General features: G+C 46.0%; 2 protein-coding genes across 2 annotated transcripts; both read left to right on the top strand.

The window, feature by feature from the left end:
* The first annotated feature begins 3,232 nt into the window (after positions 1–3,232).
* LOC135171770 (uncharacterized) lies at positions 3,233–7,051 on the top strand. Its single transcript, XM_064138344.1, has 3 exons — positions 3,233–4,471; positions 4,520–6,826; positions 6,881–7,051. The coding sequence occupies exons 1-3, from the start codon at positions 3,233–3,235 to the stop codon at positions 7,049–7,051; spliced, it is 3,717 nt and encodes a 1,238-aa protein (XP_063994414.1).
* A 5,647-nt stretch (positions 7,052–12,698) lies between these two features.
* Positions 12,699–15,448, top strand: LOC135171771 (uncharacterized). The gene is made up of 3 exons (XM_064138345.1): positions 12,699–13,528; positions 13,571–15,065; positions 15,374–15,448. Exons 1-3 carry the CDS (start codon positions 12,699–12,701, stop codon positions 15,446–15,448), a joined length of 2,400 nt encoding a protein of 799 aa, XP_063994415.1.
* The last annotated feature ends 7,176 nt before the right edge of the window (positions 15,449–22,624 follow it).

The raw sequence follows: 22,624 nt of genomic DNA on the forward strand, positions 1-22,624 counted from the left end.
CCTGCTCCTCGTCCTTCCTCTTTATCGGCTTCTTCAGCCTGCCTTTGCAGAACATCCATTTGTTGCTGTAAATTCTCCATCAGCTGATGGATATGCTCCGTACGACGGTAGCCGTGGGGAATTTGCAGCAGACTGCTGCGGACCTGTGCTGGTGGCATCTGGGCTGATGGCACTTGTGCTGGTGGCACTTGTGCTGGTGGCATCTGGGCTGGAGGCACTTGGACTGGTGCCACTTGGACTGGTGCCACTTCGGCTGGTGCCATTTGTGCTGGAGATAGTGAGCCACAGAGCAAGGCATTCTCACGGCTTTCCCTTTCGCTCTGAAAAAAAAAAAATTAGTACGAAATCCGCCATTTTCAATTTTGTTTATGCATTTTCATGCAAACAAGTATGCAAATGAGTGAAAAAAAACAAAATAAACCAAAATAAGCAACAAAATCACTGAAACATGTAAGAGAAAATCATCATTCAGAAATAATTGTGCAAAATCCCGCGGTCAAACGTCAGGATGACCAACCGGATCACCTCGGCCAATCACCATTGACCATCGTAACGAGAGGTCACGATCGATCTCGGGATCGTTACGATGGTCAGTACGCCATTGGTCTTTCGAGCCAGATTCGGGAGTGAAGTGTGTGAAGTGTGCATCGGAAAATTCAACGTGGGAAAAGGGACGCCGGCCACGCGTTAATCTACGGGGCCCACATCATAGACCCCACGGACTCATCGAGGACATCGGCCAAATTCCTCAAGGGATTACGCACGGGACAACAGCAACGGGCTTTGTTTACGTCGGATTCAACGAGAGGTACCAAGGTCGACCACCCCGGGCGCTCAACTCAATATCGAGCGCGTTATCGATCGACGAGGCGGTCGGTAACATATCGGCGGCATATCATCCACAGTCGGTAAATACTTACCAACGCCGATCGGTAAGTCAACCATCTCAAACGTCCCGTGTCAACGCATGCGCTACACATCAAGTAAGGGATAGACATTCAGTTGGGTCCAAATTTAATACAATTTAAATTAAAATTAAAGGGATAAAATATCAAACAAAATGGAACGAGATGCATCCAAATGGTGGACCACCATGATGGAGGAAAACGACAGGATGCTCGCATCGTTGAGAACTTCGGAAAATCCCGCAACGGAAAATCTCGGCAACGCATCGGAGGAGGCCTCCTTCAGGGAACCGGAGTCGGAGCCGGTTACCAAATCTAGGAGGTCCATCACACCCTGGCCAAGCACCGTGGAGAATCGGATCAGGATCCAACTGACCCGGATGAGGTCTCTTCGGGAGATTATTGAGAAACTCGGGAGCGAAGAAGCAGGAGCTCTTCGCTATGATGAGCTCCAATCTCATCGGACCGTGGTAGGGGACGCGTGGTCCAAGTTCTCGGCCTACCACGAGAAGCTAATTGAGGAGTCGAGCGAGGAGGTGATGGATCACCCCTACTACGCTGAAGATATGTTTGCCCTGGCGGACAGAATCTACAGGAAAGCGATGGAAGAGCTAGGCCGCAGAACAGCTAGCTTACCACAACGGGATTCGGGCAGCAATCACGGATCCTCAATTAGCCATCTGGAAAGACTACAGATGCCGGAGTTCCACGGCACTTACTCGGAGTGGAGAAACTTCCACGACGCCTTCGTATCACTTGTCCATAGGCAGACCGGCTATTCGGACATGGACAAGATGGTAAGGCTGAGGAAGGCCCTAAAGGGATCGGCAGCGGAGCTCATCACAAACATCGGAACGGGAGCTGCCCATTATGAGACAGCTTGGAAAAAACTCGTAGCTCGGTACGAGAACGCAAGGCTGATAACGGCAGCTCATCTCAATCGGTTACTGAAGCTCAAGGAGGTAAAGGAGCTGTTCTCCAAGAGTCTCCTTTACGTCATGGACGCAGTGATGGAATCATTGACGGCACTTAAAAATTTCGGAGCTCCAACAGACACGTAGAACATCATGGTCTGTCATCTCATCAGAAGGGCTCTGGATCGGAAGTCCAGTCAGGACTGGGAGCTTAAGCTGGGAGACTCCACGGATCCCCCGCAGCTGGAGAGTTTTCTCGAGTTTCTCAGGGCCCGAGCAAGGGCCTGGGAAAACATTGAGCGGGAAGGGGAGAAATTGAGTTCGGAAAGGCCAAAACAGTCGGCAAAGGCCTACCACGGAAGTTCATCGGGACCACCATCAGAGGCCTCTAAGGGAGCCTCAAGCAAGAAGACGGCATGTGTGGCCTGCGGAGGGCCACACTGGATTGGACCCGAGTGCACCAAGTTCTTCGGCATGAATGCCGTCCAAAAGAGGCAGTTCCAAGTTGGCGAGGGACTCTGTTACAATTGCTTGGGGCCTCATCGGGAAACCAAATGCAAGAGCCCCCGGAGGTGTCGGCATTGCAACGGGTTGCACCACACACTCATACATGAAAGGAGGCATGATCTACCGGAAACGTCAACAAAGGCCAGCACATCATCGGAGCCAAGCACGAGCGGTTAAGTAGCATTTTAATATTCACTATAATCAATATGGCTACATTAACCGCTGTGTACGTTGACAGGAGACAACAACATCACGGGAACCGGAGCGAACATCAAAGTGGATTCTGTCAACGAACTACCGGGACCAGCATCACGCCAAGACCTACAACACGGCGCAACACCATCGGGGAAGAGGGCGACGACCTCCCAGACTCATTTCGGGGAGTCTCATCAAACGGAAGTGTACCACCATTCGGAAAATCTACCGGCAAAACAACATTCGGGTGATCATCTACATTCGGCGGAAAATCAATTCAGACAACAATCCCATGTAGAAGCCATGCCTCATGAAGAGGAACCACAATCGGAACAGCAACAGGACAATCACCACGGGGATCAACATCACTCGGAACCGCGACCGGTTAATCAGGTGGACACACGCAACGTCTTGGAAGCTCAACAGAGCTGTCAGCGGAAAAATCAACTGGTCGTCTTGGCAACGGCAAGGGTTACTGCCCTGAATCACCAGGGATATTCAAGGCCAGCAAGGATCCTCATCGACCAAGGCTGAGAAGTGTCTTTGGTATCTGTGCGCTTGGTCAATCAACTGCACCTAAAACGGAGGTCATCATCATTATCAATTATCGGCATCGGAGATACTTCCTCGGGAAGCACGCGTGGGGTTGTGTCATTCGATTTACAACCGAAACATAATCCTACTGCGTTGTTCAACTTGGAAGCCCACATCATGAGTAAGCTCACGGCAAAGATCCGACCATTTGCTTATGACACACGGACTCCCCAGGAACTATGGGAACTCAATTTGGCGGATCGGAAATTCCTACAACCTGGGGCCATTGACATAATCATCGGAGCTGATTCCTACGGGAAAATTATCACGCACGGAATTATGAGATACAACGGAACGGGTCTCATAGCCCAGCAGACATCCTTTGGCTGGGTAGTATCGGGGCCAGTCTGCTGTACAGGCTGTGCTAAGAAGAGGTCACTAAGGGTGACCACACGGACCATCAATCAACAACTATTGGACTGCTTAAAGAAGTTCTGGACGCAGGAAGAAATACCGGATACTGTATCACCGGTAAAGAGCAAGGCTGACGCAGAATGCGAGCAGCATTTTTTAGAAACTCATAGAAGAGACGCAACGGGACGGTATACAGTACGTCTACCGTGTAAATCATCGTCTGCCGTCCTAGGGGATACAGCATCGACGGCTTGGATTCGCTTACAGAAGCTCAACAGGCGATTGGCGGCAGATCCAGAGGCTCACACTCTATACCGGAAATTCATTGAGGAGTATGAGGCCTTGGATCACATGCAACGGGCACCATCGACGTCACAGACACGTCAGGCATACTACTTGCCTCATCACGGAGTGCTGAGACCAGATAGCACGACGACCACATTAAGAGTCCTATTCGACGCTTCACATCGAAGCTCTACGGGAGTGTCACTGAATGATATTCTTCATTCAGGACCGAAACTACAAACGGAATGCTCCGACGTTCTCATCTGGCTTCGTCGGCATCGGTTGGTCTTCGGAGCGGACATAGAGAAAATGTTGCGCCAGATTCGCGTCCATCACAATGATTGGGACTATCAACGAATCTTTTGGAAGGACGACGACGGCCAGATCATTGAATATCAATTAACAACGGTCACCTACGGGACCAGCTGTGCACCTTGGCTGTCTCTTCGAGTGCTGAAGCAGCTGGCAATCGATGAAGGTCATCGATTTCCTTTGGCTTTATCAACGTTCGCACGGGGGCGATACGTTGACGATATCTACGGAGGTGCAGAAACCGAACGGCATTTAGAGAAAATAATTAAGGATCTATTCGGACTCTGCATGACGAGCGGCATGCCACTGCAGAAATGGTGCAGCAACGCGCCACGGACACTCGGACGACTCGGAATATCAGCGGAATCAGCTCCAACCATCGAATTCGGGGAATCATCAGTGAAAGTGCTGGGCCTCTGCTGGCAGCCTTAGACAGACACTTTCCACTTCAAGGCAAGGAACTTCAGCGGAGACACCATCACCAAACGCGTAATCCTGTCCGAGATTGCGCAAATTTACGATCCTTTCGGACTTATAGCACCGGTCATCATCACGGCAAAAATATTCATACAAGAATTATGGCTGCTCAAAATCGACTGGGACGAGCAAATACCAATGACACATGCAAAACGGTGGAGAAGTTTCAGGGAGGAACTTCAACGGCTGAGCAGCCTTTCAATACCACGATGGCTACATCTTTCATCGGGAAAGGAAATACAACTACACGGATTTGCAGCCGCATCGACCCTAGCAATGGGTGCATCGGGTTATCTTCGCTCCTGGCCAGCATCATCGGGAGCCAACGTCAAGTTGGTCTGTGCCAAAACCAAGGTGGCTCCCCTCAAGAAGATGACCATTCCACGGCTGGAGCTCACGGCAGCTGTCATGGTCACAAATCTAATGGCCTATGTACAGCGAGCTCTGGAACTTGAGGATGCGGAGCTCTACTTATGGAGCGACTCATCAGTAGCCATCGCATGGATCAACGGAGATCCATCACGGTGGAAGGACTTTGTGCAGAACAGGGTTCTCAAGATCCAAGATACCCTGCCCTCTGCCAAGTGGAATCACATCAACGGGAAGGAGAATCCAGCGGACTGCGCATCGAGAGGAATATCACCAACGGAATTGGGGGAGCATCATCTCTGGTGGACTGGCCCATCATGGCTTGTCCAACCACCAGAACAATGGGTAGCAGCATCATCGGAATTAGCATCCACATCGGAATTATCATCAGTGGTGGCAACGGAGGCGAAACCACCCACCACCAGCTCATATCCAGTGCACATTGTCGACGAAGATGCACCGATCAACCGGATTTCGTCATGGAACAAGGTAGCTCGAATCACAGCCTGGGTGAATCGAACAGTAAACAAATTTGAGGGACAACCAATACCGGATTCTCCACAACTCGGAACAACGGAAATAGAGGACGGAAGACTGTTCTGGGTTAAGTACACCCAACAGCGATATTTCGAACGGGAAATCAACACACTGAAGACTGCAAGATCACTCGCAGCCAAGCATCGTATGGCGACGCTGAGGCCATACCTGGAAAACGACGTCATCCGCATGGGCGGATGTCTACGGAATTCAACATTGGATCCGGAGGAGAAGAATCCAATTATTCTCCCACGTCACTCACCGCTATCAACACTTATCATTGCGGAAGCTCATCAGAGGAGCTTCCACGGGGGAACGCAACTCACGTTGGCACACATCCGGCAAAGGTACTGGATCATCGGAGGACGGGCACCAGTACGCTCACACATATTAAAATGCGTCATCTGCGCACGTCATCGAGCTGTGCGAGCTCAACAGCTGATGGGACAGCTGCCATCGCGACGAGTGACACCATCAAGAGTCTTCCTTCACCCAGGAGTAGACTTCACCGGCCCAATCAACATCCTGAGGTGGAGATGCTCAGGGGCAGGCAAAACAATGTATAAGGCGTACATTTGCCTATTTGTCTGCTTCGCCACATCCGCAACACACTTGGAACTGGTAACAGATCTCACGGCGGAAGGATTCATCGCAGCATACAAGCGATTTACGTCAAGACGGGGAATTTGCGCGACCCTGACCAGTGACAAGGGACTAAACTTCATCGGGGCTGAAAAACAATTACGGCAGATTATCCACCAGGCATCCAGCGAATCAGCAACCATCAAGAACTGGCTAGCAACAAACGCAACGGAATGGAGATTTAACCCGCCCTACTCGCCACACATGGGAGGCAAATGGGAGGCCGCGGTTAAATCCACGAAACACCACTTACGGAGAGTGATAGGAAATTCAACTCTGACGTACGAGGAATTTACGACTCTTCTGACTCAGGTTGAAGCCATCCTGAACTCGAGACCGCTCTGCCCGATAAACAACGACCGGCAAGACACAACGGCATTGACACCAGGGCACTTCATCATCGGCGGATCGCTGACAGCGATTCCAGAACCAACTCTGGAACACATCAACACGGATCCGCTAAACAAGTGGCAACTTATCACGCAGAAGGTGCAGAACTTCTGGGACCATTGGGCACGCGAGTGCGTGCATCGCTACCAACAAATCTATCGGTGGAGAAAACCAACGGACGACATCAAAATTGTTTCGTTGGTTCGCATATCAAACGAGCAGGAACCGCCAACCAGATGGCTCCTGGCTCGAGTCATCAGGATCCACCCAGGACAGGACAACTTGACCAGGGTTGTCACACTTTGGAAAGGCAACAAGGAAATGCAGCGGGCAATCCATCGATTGGTACCACTACCAATCAACGACGATCTACTGGAAGGTCCAAACTAACAAGGACAGCCTACATCGTCACCCAGGGGGGTGACGCAGGGCGGGTGGTATGTTCAGAATCCCGCGGTCAAACGTCAGGATGACCAACCGGATGACCTCGGCCAATCACCTTTGACCATCGTAACGAGAGGTCACGATCGATCTCGGGATCGTTACGATGGTCAGTACGCCATCAGCTAGCAATCGGCATAGACATACGGTTTGTCTTACGGAAATTCCAACGGGGAATTATCGGCTACCACTCGGATAACCAACGGGGTTAGAACCGGCAATAATCATTCGGTCAATACAGTCCACTACTAAAGAATAACCTTTAATACCTCGGAGTGCACATTGTGTGAAATTATTTAAACCCAATAAATCGGCTTCTCAACACACCCAGTGTCAAGTTATTCGCCATCCGGAACTTCCTCACCCACCATCCCATACGGCCCAAATCATCCCCGGAACACCTCAAATTAAAAACAATAATTTCATGTAATCATTTAAATAATTAAAAATGATTAGACAAAATCATTAAAATGTGATGTTTTTCCCTACCATTTATTTTCACTGATTTGTTTACCAATTCATAATTTTTGAAGTGAAAACTTCTTATGGCACGTTGGGCACTTTTGTGGGTGAGCATTTTCTCGTGAACTCGCGACAGATCTCAGAAAATCGAAAATATACTCAATTTAGTAGAGAATTTCACTAGGGACATGAATCGACGATCGGAAATTCGGATGGTCGGAAAAAATATATATGCTACGATTATAGCTTTAAAAAAATCTACATTTTTATTTTTGATTATAGATTTGTCTTGAAAATGGATGCGGTTTTATATGAAGAATTTGATATAACGATGTACAATGATCGCAATCTTAGCACAAAAAAATACTGAACTACTAGTGATGCAGTATTCAAAAGACATATAAATATATTTAAATCAAAATTGTTCATTTCACACTTTACTTGTCATAGACCTATTGTTTCAGTTTTAGAATTTAATGAAAATGCTGATAATGATGATGTAAGAGTTGTTGAAATTATGGATGAGAAGTGATAAATTTTGTATTTACTATTTACTAATAATTTTTTTTTTCAAGTTGTTCATTTCTTTGATGTTACAATCGTTTTACTTTGTTTTACATCCTCTCCAGCCTCTCTTAAACTTTCCTTTCCAGCCGCTCTTCTTCTTCCCCCCCCCCTGTACCACATTTGCCAAAAGGGAGGGAAAAACCTCACTCGAGGGAAAACCTGCCCTGGTACAGACGTCCTTTTGACAGGACTAGATAACCGAGGTTGGGACAGTAGTCGGTCGCTGAGAGCGCGATGTGAATCGGCCTTTTTCCCGATTTAACGTCGATTGTGATTGGTCCCGTCATTTTTCCCCTAGAATGAGCCCAGCGACAGAATTTATCATGGGAACATGTACTGTGCCAACCTGGTTATCTAGTAACCTTGGGGAGGAAGAGTAAATTGCATACATTATAATTGTTGCCAACTTGGACGTACAAGTCTAACGCTGAGAAAATAAAATCGCGAAAATATTACATTATGATGGTTGCTATGGGCGGATATTTTTATTTATTATTGTTTATCATGAAATAAAAATATCATTAGAAAGCTCATAGTCAACTTATATAATGTAACTAAGGACGGATTTCGCGAGAAATTTTCGTATAACGAGAAAAAAAATGAAAAACATTCGGGGAGTAGTTGTGTCGTGTACATTATACGCGACAGCATCGGCCTATGACGTCACACGGGTCTAAAACGTCAACTTGGCGGATACGCTCTCGCGTATCTTGATAATTGCAGTTCGATTTTGGACTCTGAAACTTGCCGTAGGGTCTTGATGGAGAGGAAGAAAAGAGTCGGTTAGACCACCGAAGGGTGCGTATCCTAGTGAGAGTGATCGGTGCTGATCGAGTGCGGGGCGATTAGCCAGGAAGGTAATCGCGATGCGTGAGTGATACCCATAAGGAATCACCACGAGAATTTTTAATCCTCTGAAGTAATTGAGACAGATTTGGGGAATTATGATGCCTCCCCATTGGTGGAGGAGTTTACCACGAGATCCGTTCGTTTATAGGGATTTGACGTTTTTCCAATTCGAAGTAGGGATTTGCTCTGAGTGATTCAGAGAGAAAACAATTCAAAGGGCTAATTAGACCAAAAATGAAAAATTTCGAGCCTCATCTTTCGCGTTATCTCTCTCGGCGGACTCATATGACTTATAAGAGATTGTGATGTTATCACTGATGGTTATTTAAAATTATTTAAAAGATAATAGTTTTTTTTGGTTTCTGGTCGTTATTGTTTATTAAAATAATGTATTGGAGTTAATTGAAATATTATCAAAGGCAATAATTAAATTTATTTATTCAAAGTTGTAACAGACATGGGGATGTCTGTTAGGAACACCCAAAGACGGGAGGAAAACCACCCAATCCCGAAAACGACAAAAAAAAGGAAAGCGTGAGTGAAAGTAGAGAGAGAGAATATTCTGTTAACCGCGTACTTTTCCACCACGGTGTGGCTAAACCCGTCTCGCGCAATTCTCCACCCCGGGGTGGCTCAACCCGGAAGATAGGCCTTAGCCTACCTCCCCCTCCACCCTCAGGTGGTTAAGTAATGAGTTACTCGTCCTCTACCGACCTCAGTATGAGTTTTGTGGGCCCACTCAAATTACCGTGAAGAAGGGCCAAAACACGAGCCATCCGGTAATTTTTGTGGGACGCACCCTTTGCTAATCGTACGGGAATTTGAATAGGTCCGGCTGAAATACCGGCGCTCCGAAATACGGATTTTAGGGGGGATTGATTCGTTACGTTTTTGGTTTTCGGTGGAAGGTCGTTCGAAACAGGTACAGCCCCTGTCTTCGACGAATTACCAGGCTGTTTAGGATCCCTATCATTATTTTTGATTTTTGAATTTATTCAACCCCCCCAGATCCCGGAGAATCACCCCGTAGGAAGCGCCAAAACCCTAGCATTACCCGTGAGCAATCACCTAATTAGGACCCGGTCGGTAAAGGAGAGAGCCAGGATCAGGGTTAGATTAATTAGGCTAGAGAGGGTGACACTACCCAGTGCCCCTCGGAAAATTTTGGGAGGACCTCGGAAAAAGGGGCGGAGCCTCCCGGTCCTTCCCGATCCGATCACATCGACGTGATCGATCAGTCGCGATCTGTGAATCGCCGGGTTAAGACATAATCAGTAAAAGTATAGTTTTTGGTCAGAGGAACAACGAAAGGGAAAGGCAGACGTAGACGCCTGGATTGCACGGTGAGTCCATTTGTTTAAACTATTCGCTCTGGGTTAAACCCAAAGCGTCTTTTCTCCACTTCCGGGTGGCTAATGATCCAAAATTAGTGATGGTTTTTCCCGACTTTGGGGTACTTCACCCGTCGACGAATCAAGGGTATTCTCCAGGTTTTACCTGGCTAAAAATTACCTCACCGGATCCTTGGGTGTAGTTGACCGATGTTTTGTTTCTTTTGTGTGTAACCAGCCGTAATAAATTAATAAAAGGAAGGGTGAAATGGTCGTTACTGTGCTGCGTATTACGATAAAGGGTAGAGCGGGGTGGGATTGCGTCATCCACCCGTTCGATACCCCGATCGACATTCCACCGGAATTTCCGATAGTTCCTGGTTGGCTGGTACTGACCCGAAATTCCTCACATTTTGTGAGATTGTTCGGGGAAGTATTCTCTCAGAATAAGCCTTTGGATTTCGGAAATCCACTCAGCCGTTCGCGAGATATATTTAATTACCGGTTGCCGGGTAATCTCCCCCTTGGTGTAACCACTTGGGTGGGCCCATTGTCTAACGCCTGAAGGGCCTTCGCGCTTCCAGCAGGGTCTCGGTGACCCTGTGATGGTTCCAAACGATTGGAAAGTGTTGAGATTTGGACAGGGCGACTTCTAAGAGTGTCGCGATTTGATGGGCCAGAAATGGGGATTTGTGTCTCTGCGGATCCGGCGTTTTCGCGAGTCTCCGGAAACGTATTTTCCGACCCCCAAGGAATCTTCCCCATGCGTGGTGGGTTTCGCATCCATCTCTTTCTCTCTCTCTCTCTTCCCCTCTCTCACACGCGTTAGCGGGATTAGTTCACGCTACGTTATTTTTTTAATTCCTTGAGTATATTTTTCATTATTTGAAGTAAGATTTTTAGGAGATAAATATTCAGGGAATTACGCAAGGTTGTTTGGGAACATATCCCGAAGTTTTGATAATAATTGGGAAGCTGTTAAAATTTATTTGCTGATTGTTATTTTTGGTAAAATATAAGAAACGTTTAAAAGAAATATTTGGAAAGAACAGCATTTGGAAAATTTCATATGATAATTGTAGGTAATTGGGAGGACGGGAAGTTGAGAAAAATATAGTTAATTTAATTATTATTGTGTGACTTTTTTTACAATTCCCCCCTCCTGAATCCCCCATTTTCGTGGCCGGTACCTCTAACCCCACCTGAAACCCACCCCTCTCCCTAACCTAGCATACTGAGCGACCCGAGGACCGTTACCTTTCCCCAGAATCTAATTGGCTCTTTTTTTTTGGTTTGAGTTATTTTTCTTGTATAGGGATTTTAGTTCCGTTTCAGTTCAGAGTTTTTTTTTTCGTTGGGACTTGTTTGAGAGACCCCATGGGAATTCCGGTTTGATGTTTCCGGTCTAAAAAGTATCTGGCGCCCATCGATGTAAGATTTTTGAGTTCAATTGGATGAAAGGGAAGTAGGGCGAAGGTAATGGGCATTATCCAACTCCCATGGAAAATGTCACGTTACAACGTTCTAGGGGTTTTGTTATTTTCTTTTGCGGATGAAAGTCCGACGAACCACATCCATCCGGACTACACCCTGTCTCCACAACCTACCCCCTGAGCAGCGCGGGTATTCAAGGTCTTCCCATGGATTCGTAAACAAAGCTATACGTTTTTCGTTTCGTGAATTTTGGTTTATGTTAAGAATTAGTTTATGGAGACTCCGGTTTATCGTCTCCGGTAAAAAGGGCGGCTGGCGCGCAGCAAATGTTGCTTGCGAATCCAGGGGAAAGGGCAGTTAACGGGTTTTTCTCAACCCCGAGGAAAAATCTCGTTACAGACCTCATCAAGGAATATGAGGATCTGGGACACATGAGACGTGTCTCAGAGCAATCAGAACCATCACTGAGCTACTATCTGCATCATCACGGTGTCTTAAGGGAAGACAGCATCACCACAAAACTCAGGGTCGTCTGCACCGATTCCAGCAAAACAACATCAGGAGTATCACTCAATGAGATACTTCATGCAGGAGGAAAACTGCAAACGGAAGGCTCAGACGTTCTCATCTGGTTGAGAACTTTTCGATTAATCGTCGGAACGGACATTGTGAAGATGTGCCGTCAAATCAAGGTTCATCAAGAAGATTGGGATCTCCAAAGAATCCTGCGGAAGGATGAGGAGGGGAAAATCATCACATATCAACTGACAACGGTGACGTATGGTCAAACGTGTGCACCATGGTTGGCTCTACGATTTCTTCAACAACGGGTGGAGGACGAGGGACATCAATATCCACTGGCGGCTGTCTCTCTAGCAAAAGGGAGATACGTCGACGATATCTATGGGGGAGCTGATTCTGAGGAACAGCTCAAGGAACTCATCAAGCAGCTCATCAATCTTTGCATGGCGGGCGACATGCTACTGCAAAAATGGATCTCGAATCAACAAGGAATCCTACAGGATCTTCAGTTATCAACAAAATCAACATCGGCGGTAGAATTCGAGAACAAGCCGGTCAAAGTATTGGGACTGTGCTGAAATCCTCATTCAGACAGCTTCATCTATAAATCAATGAAGCCATCAACGGAACAAATCAACGAAAGGACAATCCTCTCAGAGATCGCCCAGATTTACGATCCTCTGGGACTCATCGGACCGGTTATCATCAGGGCGAAAATCTTCATCCAAGAGCTGAGGCTTCTCAAAATTGGTTGGGATGATCCACTACCCTTGAGTCACATCAAGCGTTGGAAACAATTCAGGGAGGAATTCCCAAATCTGGATCAAATATCAATCCCACGGTGGCTTCAAACACCATCGACTTCAAGCAACATCCAACTTCATGGGTTTGCTGACGCTTCGAATCAGGCAATGGGCGCCCCAGTATACATCAGGGTGGACAATCATCAATCTGAGCCACTAGTCATCTTGGTTAGTGCAAAAACCAAGGTCGCACCACTTAAGAAAATGACAATTCCTCGCTTGGAATTGACAGCTGCTGTCATCTTAACCAATCTGGTCATCTACATCAGGAAGATGTTGAAGAAAGAGAATCTACCACTCTTTCTCTGGTCTGACTCCACGGTGGCGCTCACATGGATCAATGGACACCCATCAAGGTGGAAGGATATTGTTCAGAATCGAGTTATCAAAATCCAGAACTCATTACCAGCAGCTGAATGGAAACATATCAGGGGAGTCGAGAACCCAGCAGACTGTGCATCACGGGGATTATCACCAGATCAACTAGTAAATCATCAGCTGTGGTGGAATGGTTCATCATGGCTGAAATCATCAATGGAAAACTGGCCATCATTATCATCAACATCAATCGAATCTACGGCAGAAGCAGCACTGGAGGAAAGACCAGTGTCTGCACATCCTGTGTTACTGAATCTGGAGTGACCTCAAGATTTCTTGGAGAGGTACTCTACACTCGACAGGTTGCTCAGGATCTCGGCGAGTGTCCTGAGAGTCATCAACAACATGAGAAGGGAGCCAGTCCCAAGAGAATTAGATCTCTTGTCAGAAGAACTGGAGGAGACCGGAATCTTTTGGATCAACTATACACAACAGGAGAGTTTTGGACCAGTCATCAATCGCCTCCTCAATGGACAAGACATCGCAAATAATCATCCAATGGCACCGTTGATTCCTTATCTGGATGAGAATCAGACCATTCGCCTAGGCGGGCGGCTGAAACGATCAAGTCTTCAGCCAGGACCCAGGGACCCATCAATTCTACCAAGAAAATCAAGGCTCACATCACTGCTCATCGAGGAGGCTCATCGGAAAACTTTTCATGGAGGAGTACAGGCGACGTTGGCACCCATCAGACACAAATACTGGATCATCGGGGGTCGTCATCCTGTAAAATCGCATATTCGCAAGTGCGTGATCTGCGCACGACATCGAGCCATCAGGGGACAGCTGCCTCCAAGAAGAATCACATCAGCACGGCCATTCAAACACGCAGGAGTGGACTACGCAGGTCCTATCAAAATCAGCAAATGGAGAGGATCAGGAGCTCGACAATATCATGGGTATATAGCAGTTTTTGTGTGTCTTGCCACATCGGCAATTCACCTTGAACTACTCACAGATTTAACATCACAGGCATTCATCGAGACATACAAACGATTCATTGGAAGGAGAGGTATCTGTGCTACACTTAGCAGTGATAATGCTAAGACATTCATGGGAGCAGACAATGAGCTGGGCAGGCTTTTAGACGATTCAAGGAAGGAAATTCATTACATCATCAACGAACTCGCATCAAATGGCACAAAATGGATCTTCATCCCACCGCAATCACCCCACATGGGTGGGAAATGGGAAGCTGCGGTGAAATCTGTGAAATTTCATCTAAAAAAACTCACGGGGAATTTGGTACTCACGTACGGGGAACTCAATACACTTATCATTCAAATCGAGGCTCAACGTTACTCGAGGCCCCTCTGCGCTCTATCAGACGATCCTGATGACTGCAGAGCCCTCACACCTAGACATTTCATCATTGAGGAACCCATCAACGCAGTTCCAGAGCTATCACTTATCAATCAGGAAATGGAAGGTCTCACAAGGTGGAAAATGATCGCAAGGATAACTCAGCAATTCTGGGACAGGTGGTCTCGGGAGTGCATGCATCACTATCAAACCATCTACAAATGGAAAAGATCAACGGATGATATCAAGGTCGGAACACTAGTCCTCATCATTGACGAGAGGTATCCACCAACAAAGTGGCCGCTAGGACGAGTATCAAGGGTTTATCCAAGTGATGACAATCTCACAAGGGTGGTAGACATCACCACTGGGGCAGGAGGTGCAAATACCTACACCAGACACATCAACAAGGTGGTTCCGTTACCAGTCAGCACAGAGGAGGAAGTGCCAGAGGATCATTCATCATCCTCCGATGATGAAGGCGGGCGGAATGTAAAAATTTGAGGCTGATCCAGACCACTGGGTCGATCGGACAATATCGGGAGGATTCGGCAAGGGGCTCGCGTGTCAAGGGGGGCTTTGCTGACCTCACTTCACTTCGTGTTCATCTTCCATCAGTATCACAACGCAAATATAGGATATTATCAGGTTTTTGTATCGTGGTTTTTATCGGATCGATTTATCTTTTCTTATTAACTTCCCGATAGGAAGTTATTGGTTTCACTCCGAAAATAAAAAATCGTAATTTTATGAAATGTCGACGTTTCATGACCAGGAGAACACCCCCCGATGATTTTTAGCGTGACGTCTGTGTGTGTGAGTGTGTGTGTGTGTGTGCTCACTTATTTTCCTTCACGCTCCCAGGCGAACGGTAAGCGCGATCGGAATGGCGGTGGTCGCGATCGATAGATGTCATCGAGTATAAGATCGGATTAGTTTGGGAGCGAAATCCCCACACCCGTTTTTGAGTTTTTTCAAAAATAAGGATTATTTTGATCTTTCAATTTCTTTCGTTCACGCTCCCGTCCAAGCGCGTGATGCGATCGAGGCCGTTATGGTCGCAGTCGATGGCCATTGACTTGGTCAAGATCCCATTAGCACGGGAGTGAAATCCCCTCGCCCCTTTTCGGGATTTTTGTTGAAAACAATGGAAAGATTGCCAACTGACATTATTCGATATATGAAGCCTATATTGAGCTGTCATTCATGCTCCCGCGAAGACGCAGAATGCGATCGGAATGGTTTTGATCACAATCGATAGGTTTTGACCTGGTTCGGATCTGATTAGGTTGGGAGCGAATTCCCTCCACCTCATTTTGAGTTTTTTTAGAAAAGAAGGGTTAATTTTGGATTTCTTTATTTCACGCTCCCGCGCAGACGCGTCCCCCGATTGAATTGATTTTGATCGCGATCGATAGGCATTGACTTTGTCTAGATCCCATTAGGACGGGAGTAAATTCCCCCCACACCTTTTCCGTTTTTTTAAAAGTGAAATCCTCTCACCCTTCATAAAACTTATGAACGAAGGTGTCCAAATGTCTACGTTAATATTTCAGCCTATCGGGAAGTTGGTTACGAGGCTCGTCAAGGGCCGAATAAAATAAAAAATCGTGTTACGAATCGTGTTGAGAATTGGTCGGGTAGTTAGTAGTTCGACCCGTAATGGGTTACACCGACTCCAACACAACGCAACAACATTGGGAGCGAGCGTAGCGAGCGACCAACAACTCAGACAGATTTTATCATTTTTGGTTCATTATCATTGAATATTGTATAATTATCATCATCATCATTATTGGAAAGTTATCACGTGTAAATAGTGTACATTTGGATTAAATTATATTGGATCGCCTTACGGTATAATCAACGTGTTTTTTGTCACCATCCCGAGTTGGAAAATCATCTCTCCACTGCGGCTTCCAATCCACCCTACCCGGTTAAAATCATCAAATCCCTAACAAAATGAACACCCAAAGAGAAAAAAAAAATCATCAGCGATTGATCATTCTTTTTCTTCTTCGCTGAAAGAGAAAATGAAAATCTCATAAAGGGCCAATGGGGCTTTAGAAAATTAAATCGCCGGGTTTTCTTTTCCAGCGCTGTAATTTTCAACGCTGTTTTTTTCTTCTTTTCGATTAGATTAAGGGATGGAAGGGGCCTCCATAGATGAGGAATTTATTCTTCCATCGAATGCCCTTGGTTTCATCCCTTGGCATTAATTAGGGGAGGAGTAAATAATTTTTATGTAGCGGGCGGGTGTTCATTTTTTCCATTTCCCTTCCCTTCCTCTTACCCGCCGCCAGCAGTCATCTCTTTCTGCCGCTGCAGGGGAGTAGTACCGTATGCTGGGGACCAAAGAGGATAGACCAAAGTAGAGGCTCAGTTCTGGGGGTTTGACTGACGCCAGTTTCTCCACGTTACCGACATGATTTCACCCCCGAGGAGACGAGGCGCCACGAGTCCTACTGGGGTATCTGCATATCGGCCAAGCCGGTAACGCCTCAGTGGCAGTCCCGCTGCTACGGGGACAAGTCGAGAGTGGAGATATAGGTTTTTGCGCCTTTGAAATGTTTCTTTATGATTTTTCAGCCATAATATGTCGTTTTTAGGTTTGCAAAAACTAATTTAAAAATCTATTTTTCCCGGTCAGGTGAGAAATATTTTCACCTGGCCAATTAGTTAAACATGTACCAAGAGCTAGATAAAATATTTAAATTGATATGTTGGCGCGCAGCCAGCGTACTCAAATCGCACGCTGTGGACCCGGGTTCGATCCCAGCCCCGATTTTTTTTTTATTTCCTATAAATTGTTGTAAATTTTTTTTTTAAGGCTACCATCGCTCGCGTGCCATTGTCGCAGTTATTTTGCAGCATGCCCGTTTAACAAATAAAAAAATTCCATCGGGCGAGAAAATAGTGGGGCAACAGATAAAGTTGTCTAGAATTACTCCCACACCCATTCTACTTTTGGATTAGTTATGTGTTGTCTCGTTTCAACATGGGGTTTATTATAAAGCGTATTAAGATTTAAAACATTAATTTAATTAGCCAGGAAGTGACTACCCTAACTAACCCTAAGGGGGTAATTGTTTGCCAATTAGTATCTACTACCAGGGAAATATTGATTTTCAAGTTGATACGCTAGCTATGAGCCAGCGTGTTCAACTTGCACGCTCTCGACTCGAGTTCGATCCCAGCCTCCATCGTTTTTTTTTTATGTATATTATATCAATTTTTTTTTATAAATGGTTAATCATTAATCGAAATACCTCATGAGAATAATATCAAACGGTAATTCGATTGATGATTCACCATTTTTGAAAAAAAAATTACGTCACGTCACGTGAATAACGGATACACAGCATTACAATATTTATTGCTATTGAAATAATCTTCTCCTTATCACACAAAAGTAATAAATGATTTAAATACTAAATGTTTTTTTCCCCGATAAATTACTCTGAATTTTCTCTCTGCGTGGAGATTTCTATTTTTTTTTTACTTCGATTCGCGCCCGTGTTTTGTTTCGCGACCGTCGATTTCTGCGAATTCTCGTGCCTTTTAAAAACATGAAAACAATACAGGGAGAGGATTTTAAAGGCACGAAAAAGTCGCTCGATCCATTTCAGTTGTCGATTGATGTCGATGAGGACACGACGAATCATTACGAGCTCTTTATCGTTATCGTTATTGTTTTTTACCAATCGCGAACGGTTTCAGTGGGTAAACAATTAATAAGTATCACTGAGGGTTGGACAATGCCGTCATTTAATAGGTGTGTGTACAGTGGGTGTGATAATTCGTCTAGTGACCAGGATGTCATGGTGCATCGGGTGCGGTAAGTAATTAAATCCATTTCAATCACCATTATTTCAGACAAAACGTGCATGGACTGGTAATCTGTTGGCATGAGTCGGGTGGGTTTTGCGGTGAATTTTGGGGTGAATTTTGTGGTGGGCTTCGTGGTGCGTTTAGCGGTGAATTTTTGGTTGAATTTTGAGGTGAATTTTGTGGTGGGTTTAGCCGTGAATTTTTGGTCGAATTTTGGGGTGAATTTTGTGGTGGGTTTCGTGGAGGGTTTAGCTGTGAATTTTGGGGTGCATTTTCGGGTGAATTTCGTGGTGGGTTTAGCTGTGAATTTTGGGGTGAATTGTGGGGTGAATTTTGTGGTGAATTTTGTGGTGGGTTTCGTGATGGGTTTAGCGGTGACCCACCACGACCCACACAATTCCCAATTTGACAGAAATCTTAGGCGATATACGCCTACTACAAACGGTACAGGTTGGACAGAACGACGAGGACAGCGTCACAAGGGACAGTCTCGGGCTGCAAGTCATTATCGATAAAGCCCGAGCGCTGTCCAAACAAGGGGACACAAACAGAAGACTGAGGAGGGTTGAAGACAGGTTAGGATACGCGGGGATTTCGCTAGGAATTCTTGGGGTGATTACCGCGGCATGTTGGAAATTCTCCCTATGGTCGAAGGTCGCGACGCTATGTGGGGGAGTTGGGGTTTGTTCAGGTACTCGAAGCAGGGAGAACGAGCCCCACCGACCGAGAACCAGGACCCCATCGCCGCAGGTGCCACTACGACGACCACGCGCGATAAAACCCAACCAAGAAGTACACCTCCCGATGAGGACGGTCGCTCGGGGAGTGCGACCGGCGCCTACAGCCACCATCACGGAGATTGTGGAGCTGGACGAACACTTGGAGCCCGTCGAGCCAGGTCGCCCAGTCGAGATAGCCGCCCCCCTCACCCCCCAGCGTGCGCTGATCGCCCAAAATCGAGTCACACACACCCAACAATATCAGGCCCTTCCGTTGATCAGCGGCCCGCCGGAACGAACAGGAGCCCACGGTTGGCAGATCGTCAGGCCATACTGGAACGGGGAGATGTCTTACTCCAGACCACCCCTCCAACACGACGTGGGAGGATGGTAACCAGCAGAACCAACCCCGAAAGCACCTATCAACCACCTCGCTAACTTGCTCTTACGCTAATCCGAAAAGAGATAAATACTCTTCTTGATAGGGATTTTAGCAATAAAAAAAACTGTAAGGGTCCGGTAGATAGGGATAGCTTTAAATTCGCTCATAAAGCATAAAAAGAAATAACATGTTTACCTAATTTGCCCATAAAGCATTATACATTTAGCTCATGTAGCAGGGATTTTGGCCCTTATGGCAGGGAAGTTGATAGCCCTTTTAGCATAAGCCGAGGCCCATAAGGCACAGACTATATTAAAATTCCTTTCTCATAGTTTAGTACTATTGCCACCTGGTTGTGAACCAGGATAGCAATAGTTTTATCAGGGGAGTGTGACGTATTGGCCTCTGCCAATGCGTCATTTTTTGGAGTATCGATGCCCAGATATTGGACAGCAGTCCCACGGAGTCTTGGAGACGCTGTGGTCAGCAGCCCCAATGTTTGGAAGATCGATTTACTCCCTGCAACGCCATTTGGACAAAGGACTGAATAATTCAACGGATGTTTAGACCATTGTCAGCAGTCAAGTGACGTCGCAGCAGAGATCGAATAAAGCAGTTTCAGGGTTTTTGGCACGTCCAGTATACTGTTTGACTGTATGAGTCTTGCGTCAATGATGACACAAGACAATATTGGTGCAAAAAGCCGTGGAACTGCTTAGAACAGCGATTTGGACTTGGAGGAAATTTAGAGACTCGCAGAGAGTCAGATACCTTCCAGGAGCAAACCAAACCGGGTCTTCCACCGCTCGCAACCGCGCTCCAAGTCCAACTCAGGACAATCTAATAACGCGTTACCGACCCACTCGCGCAAGGAGTGTATAACATTAAAAGTAAATATATACATATTTAACATATTCCGCGAGTGAGGTTATTTGTGTTGTTCCCAATCTGTCACCATGACACCCCTCCTAGAAGAGTGAACCCGGAGGGCTCACCGACATCTAGCCGGACGGGGCACGACACAAGAGTGTCCCATCAGCACCAGCTCCAAGAGGGGATATATACGCCAAGCTACTAGCAACCGCTAGTAGCACCCAGAGAAGTATATATATACTAGCTGACCCGGCAAACGTTGTTTTGCCATATAAATAATTTCCTAGTAGACCGACTGTAATGGTTGGGCGAGTGTGGTGTTGCTCCGGTGATCATCCAGGCTAAGCAGCGTTCCACTCGGATACTACTTGGATGGGTGACCGCTTAGGAACACCGTTCGCTTGCTCAAAAATTACTGCGTGGAAGGCACGGGTGTGGAGACCCAGTGTACCCTTCGAGTCAGTGTGACGGAAGGGTACACTGGGACCCCCTGCACTATCGGCCGACTGTACGGTAGAGGTTTTCCATGGTTTCCCTCTACTCCTGTGCAAATGCAGTACAGTTGGGGAAAAAAGTCGGTCCCACGGCACCGCAAGGGAAGGGAAAAACACAAAAGTGTAGGAAGAGAGGAGAAAGGCTAAGAGTGGCGGGAGGAGATGTAAAACAACGGAAATACGTTGTAACATCAAGGAAATAAACAAATAATAATAATAAACAATTTCCTAGTAATTTCTAGTGTAGACAAAAAATAGCTTACTTATTCGTGCAAAATACATCCAAAATTGATAATTTAATTATTATTGATAAAATAGGAGTGATTAAAAGTTAATATGAGAGTTACACTGAGATAGCTAAACAATAATTGTCAACGTTACTACTACACTTGATGCATAAACAATAATGATGGCCGACAACTGTGTAGGGAGTGAGAAAGAAAGGAGACCGGCTTCGTTCTCATCCCTACTCCGTGCTGTTTACTGGGTCAGAAGTGACACCTGTAGACATCTGGCGGGGATAACTAATTAAATGACGATGGATCAGTTTTCGACCGGAGAGGAAAATTATTAAATTACTGAAATGCCTATTAAAAAATAAGGGTTGATCGTAGAAGGGTGAAAATTGAGGATTGTATGTATTTTTGTATGTTGTATCATAAAAAAATCGAAATTAAAAATTTTGTCGAAAAAAAAAAAAAAATTAGGGGTGGACTACCCCTACCATTTAGGGGGATGAAAAATAGATGGTGGCCGATTCTCATAGATACCGGATAAGCACAAAAAATTTCATCAAAATCGGTCAAGCCGTTTCGGAGGAGTATGGGAACAAAAACTGTGACACGAGAATTTTATATATTAGAGATAACCCCTTGGTGAGTAGTCTGGACTATTCACTACCACTTGGCTATCCAAAGGATCATCGCAGTGGACAGCCGAAACCTAAACGTCACAGGGTGAATTTTCAGGTGACTTTTGTGGTGGGTTTCGTGGTGGGCTTAGCTGTGAATTTTGGGGTGAATTTTGTGGTGGGTTTAGCGGTGAATTTTGGGGTGGGTTTCGTGGAAGGTTTCATGGAGGATTTTTTAAAATGAAAAACGAATGTAAAAACTATAAATTAATTTTTTGAAGTTGCAAAAACATTTTTCATCTGACTTTTCAAAGAAAATATGGATTTTAAGCCCCAGATTCTTATAGGATATTATTGATGTAGGTGTAATTATTTTCGCAATTCGGACGCGTGGATCGACCGGATGGGAAATGAACAACTTCGCGGTTTATCTCTGACCCAATTACGTGACCGTCGCATTTGTTCGGATCATTTCCAGGACTCGGACTACATCACTGTTGGGGCTGGTAAGAGACGACTAAAAAACGGGGCGACAGCTATTGCGGTAATTAGCAGACTAAACAATACAATCCCAGCTCTATCCAACGTTCCTCTCAATGAGCGTATTCAGGATGAACCTTCTGCTCTCAGAAGAGAGGCGCACAATGCTCATCCTGAAGTTGCGAGTCACACGGTTGAAGCAATTTCTAAACGTAAATTAGATGCAATGTCGGTAAAAATAGATGTACAACGCGTACTTATTGACGAACAAAGGCTAAAAATCATTGAGCAACGCGCAAAAATTAAAGTTTTGAGTCGGAAAAATTCACGTTTGAGGAAGGCTAGACTGAAACCGAAGAAATTATCAGTACAAGAGGTAATTTCCGGTGCGGCGCAGCATTTAAGCGGTGGAAGTCTTTCCA

Source organism: Diachasmimorpha longicaudata, unplaced genomic scaffold (assembly GCF_034640455.1).
Source record: "Diachasmimorpha longicaudata isolate KC_UGA_2023 unplaced genomic scaffold, iyDiaLong2 ctg00000101.1, whole genome shotgun sequence".
Taxonomy (NCBI): Eukaryota; Metazoa; Arthropoda; class Insecta; order Hymenoptera; family Braconidae; genus Diachasmimorpha; species Diachasmimorpha longicaudata.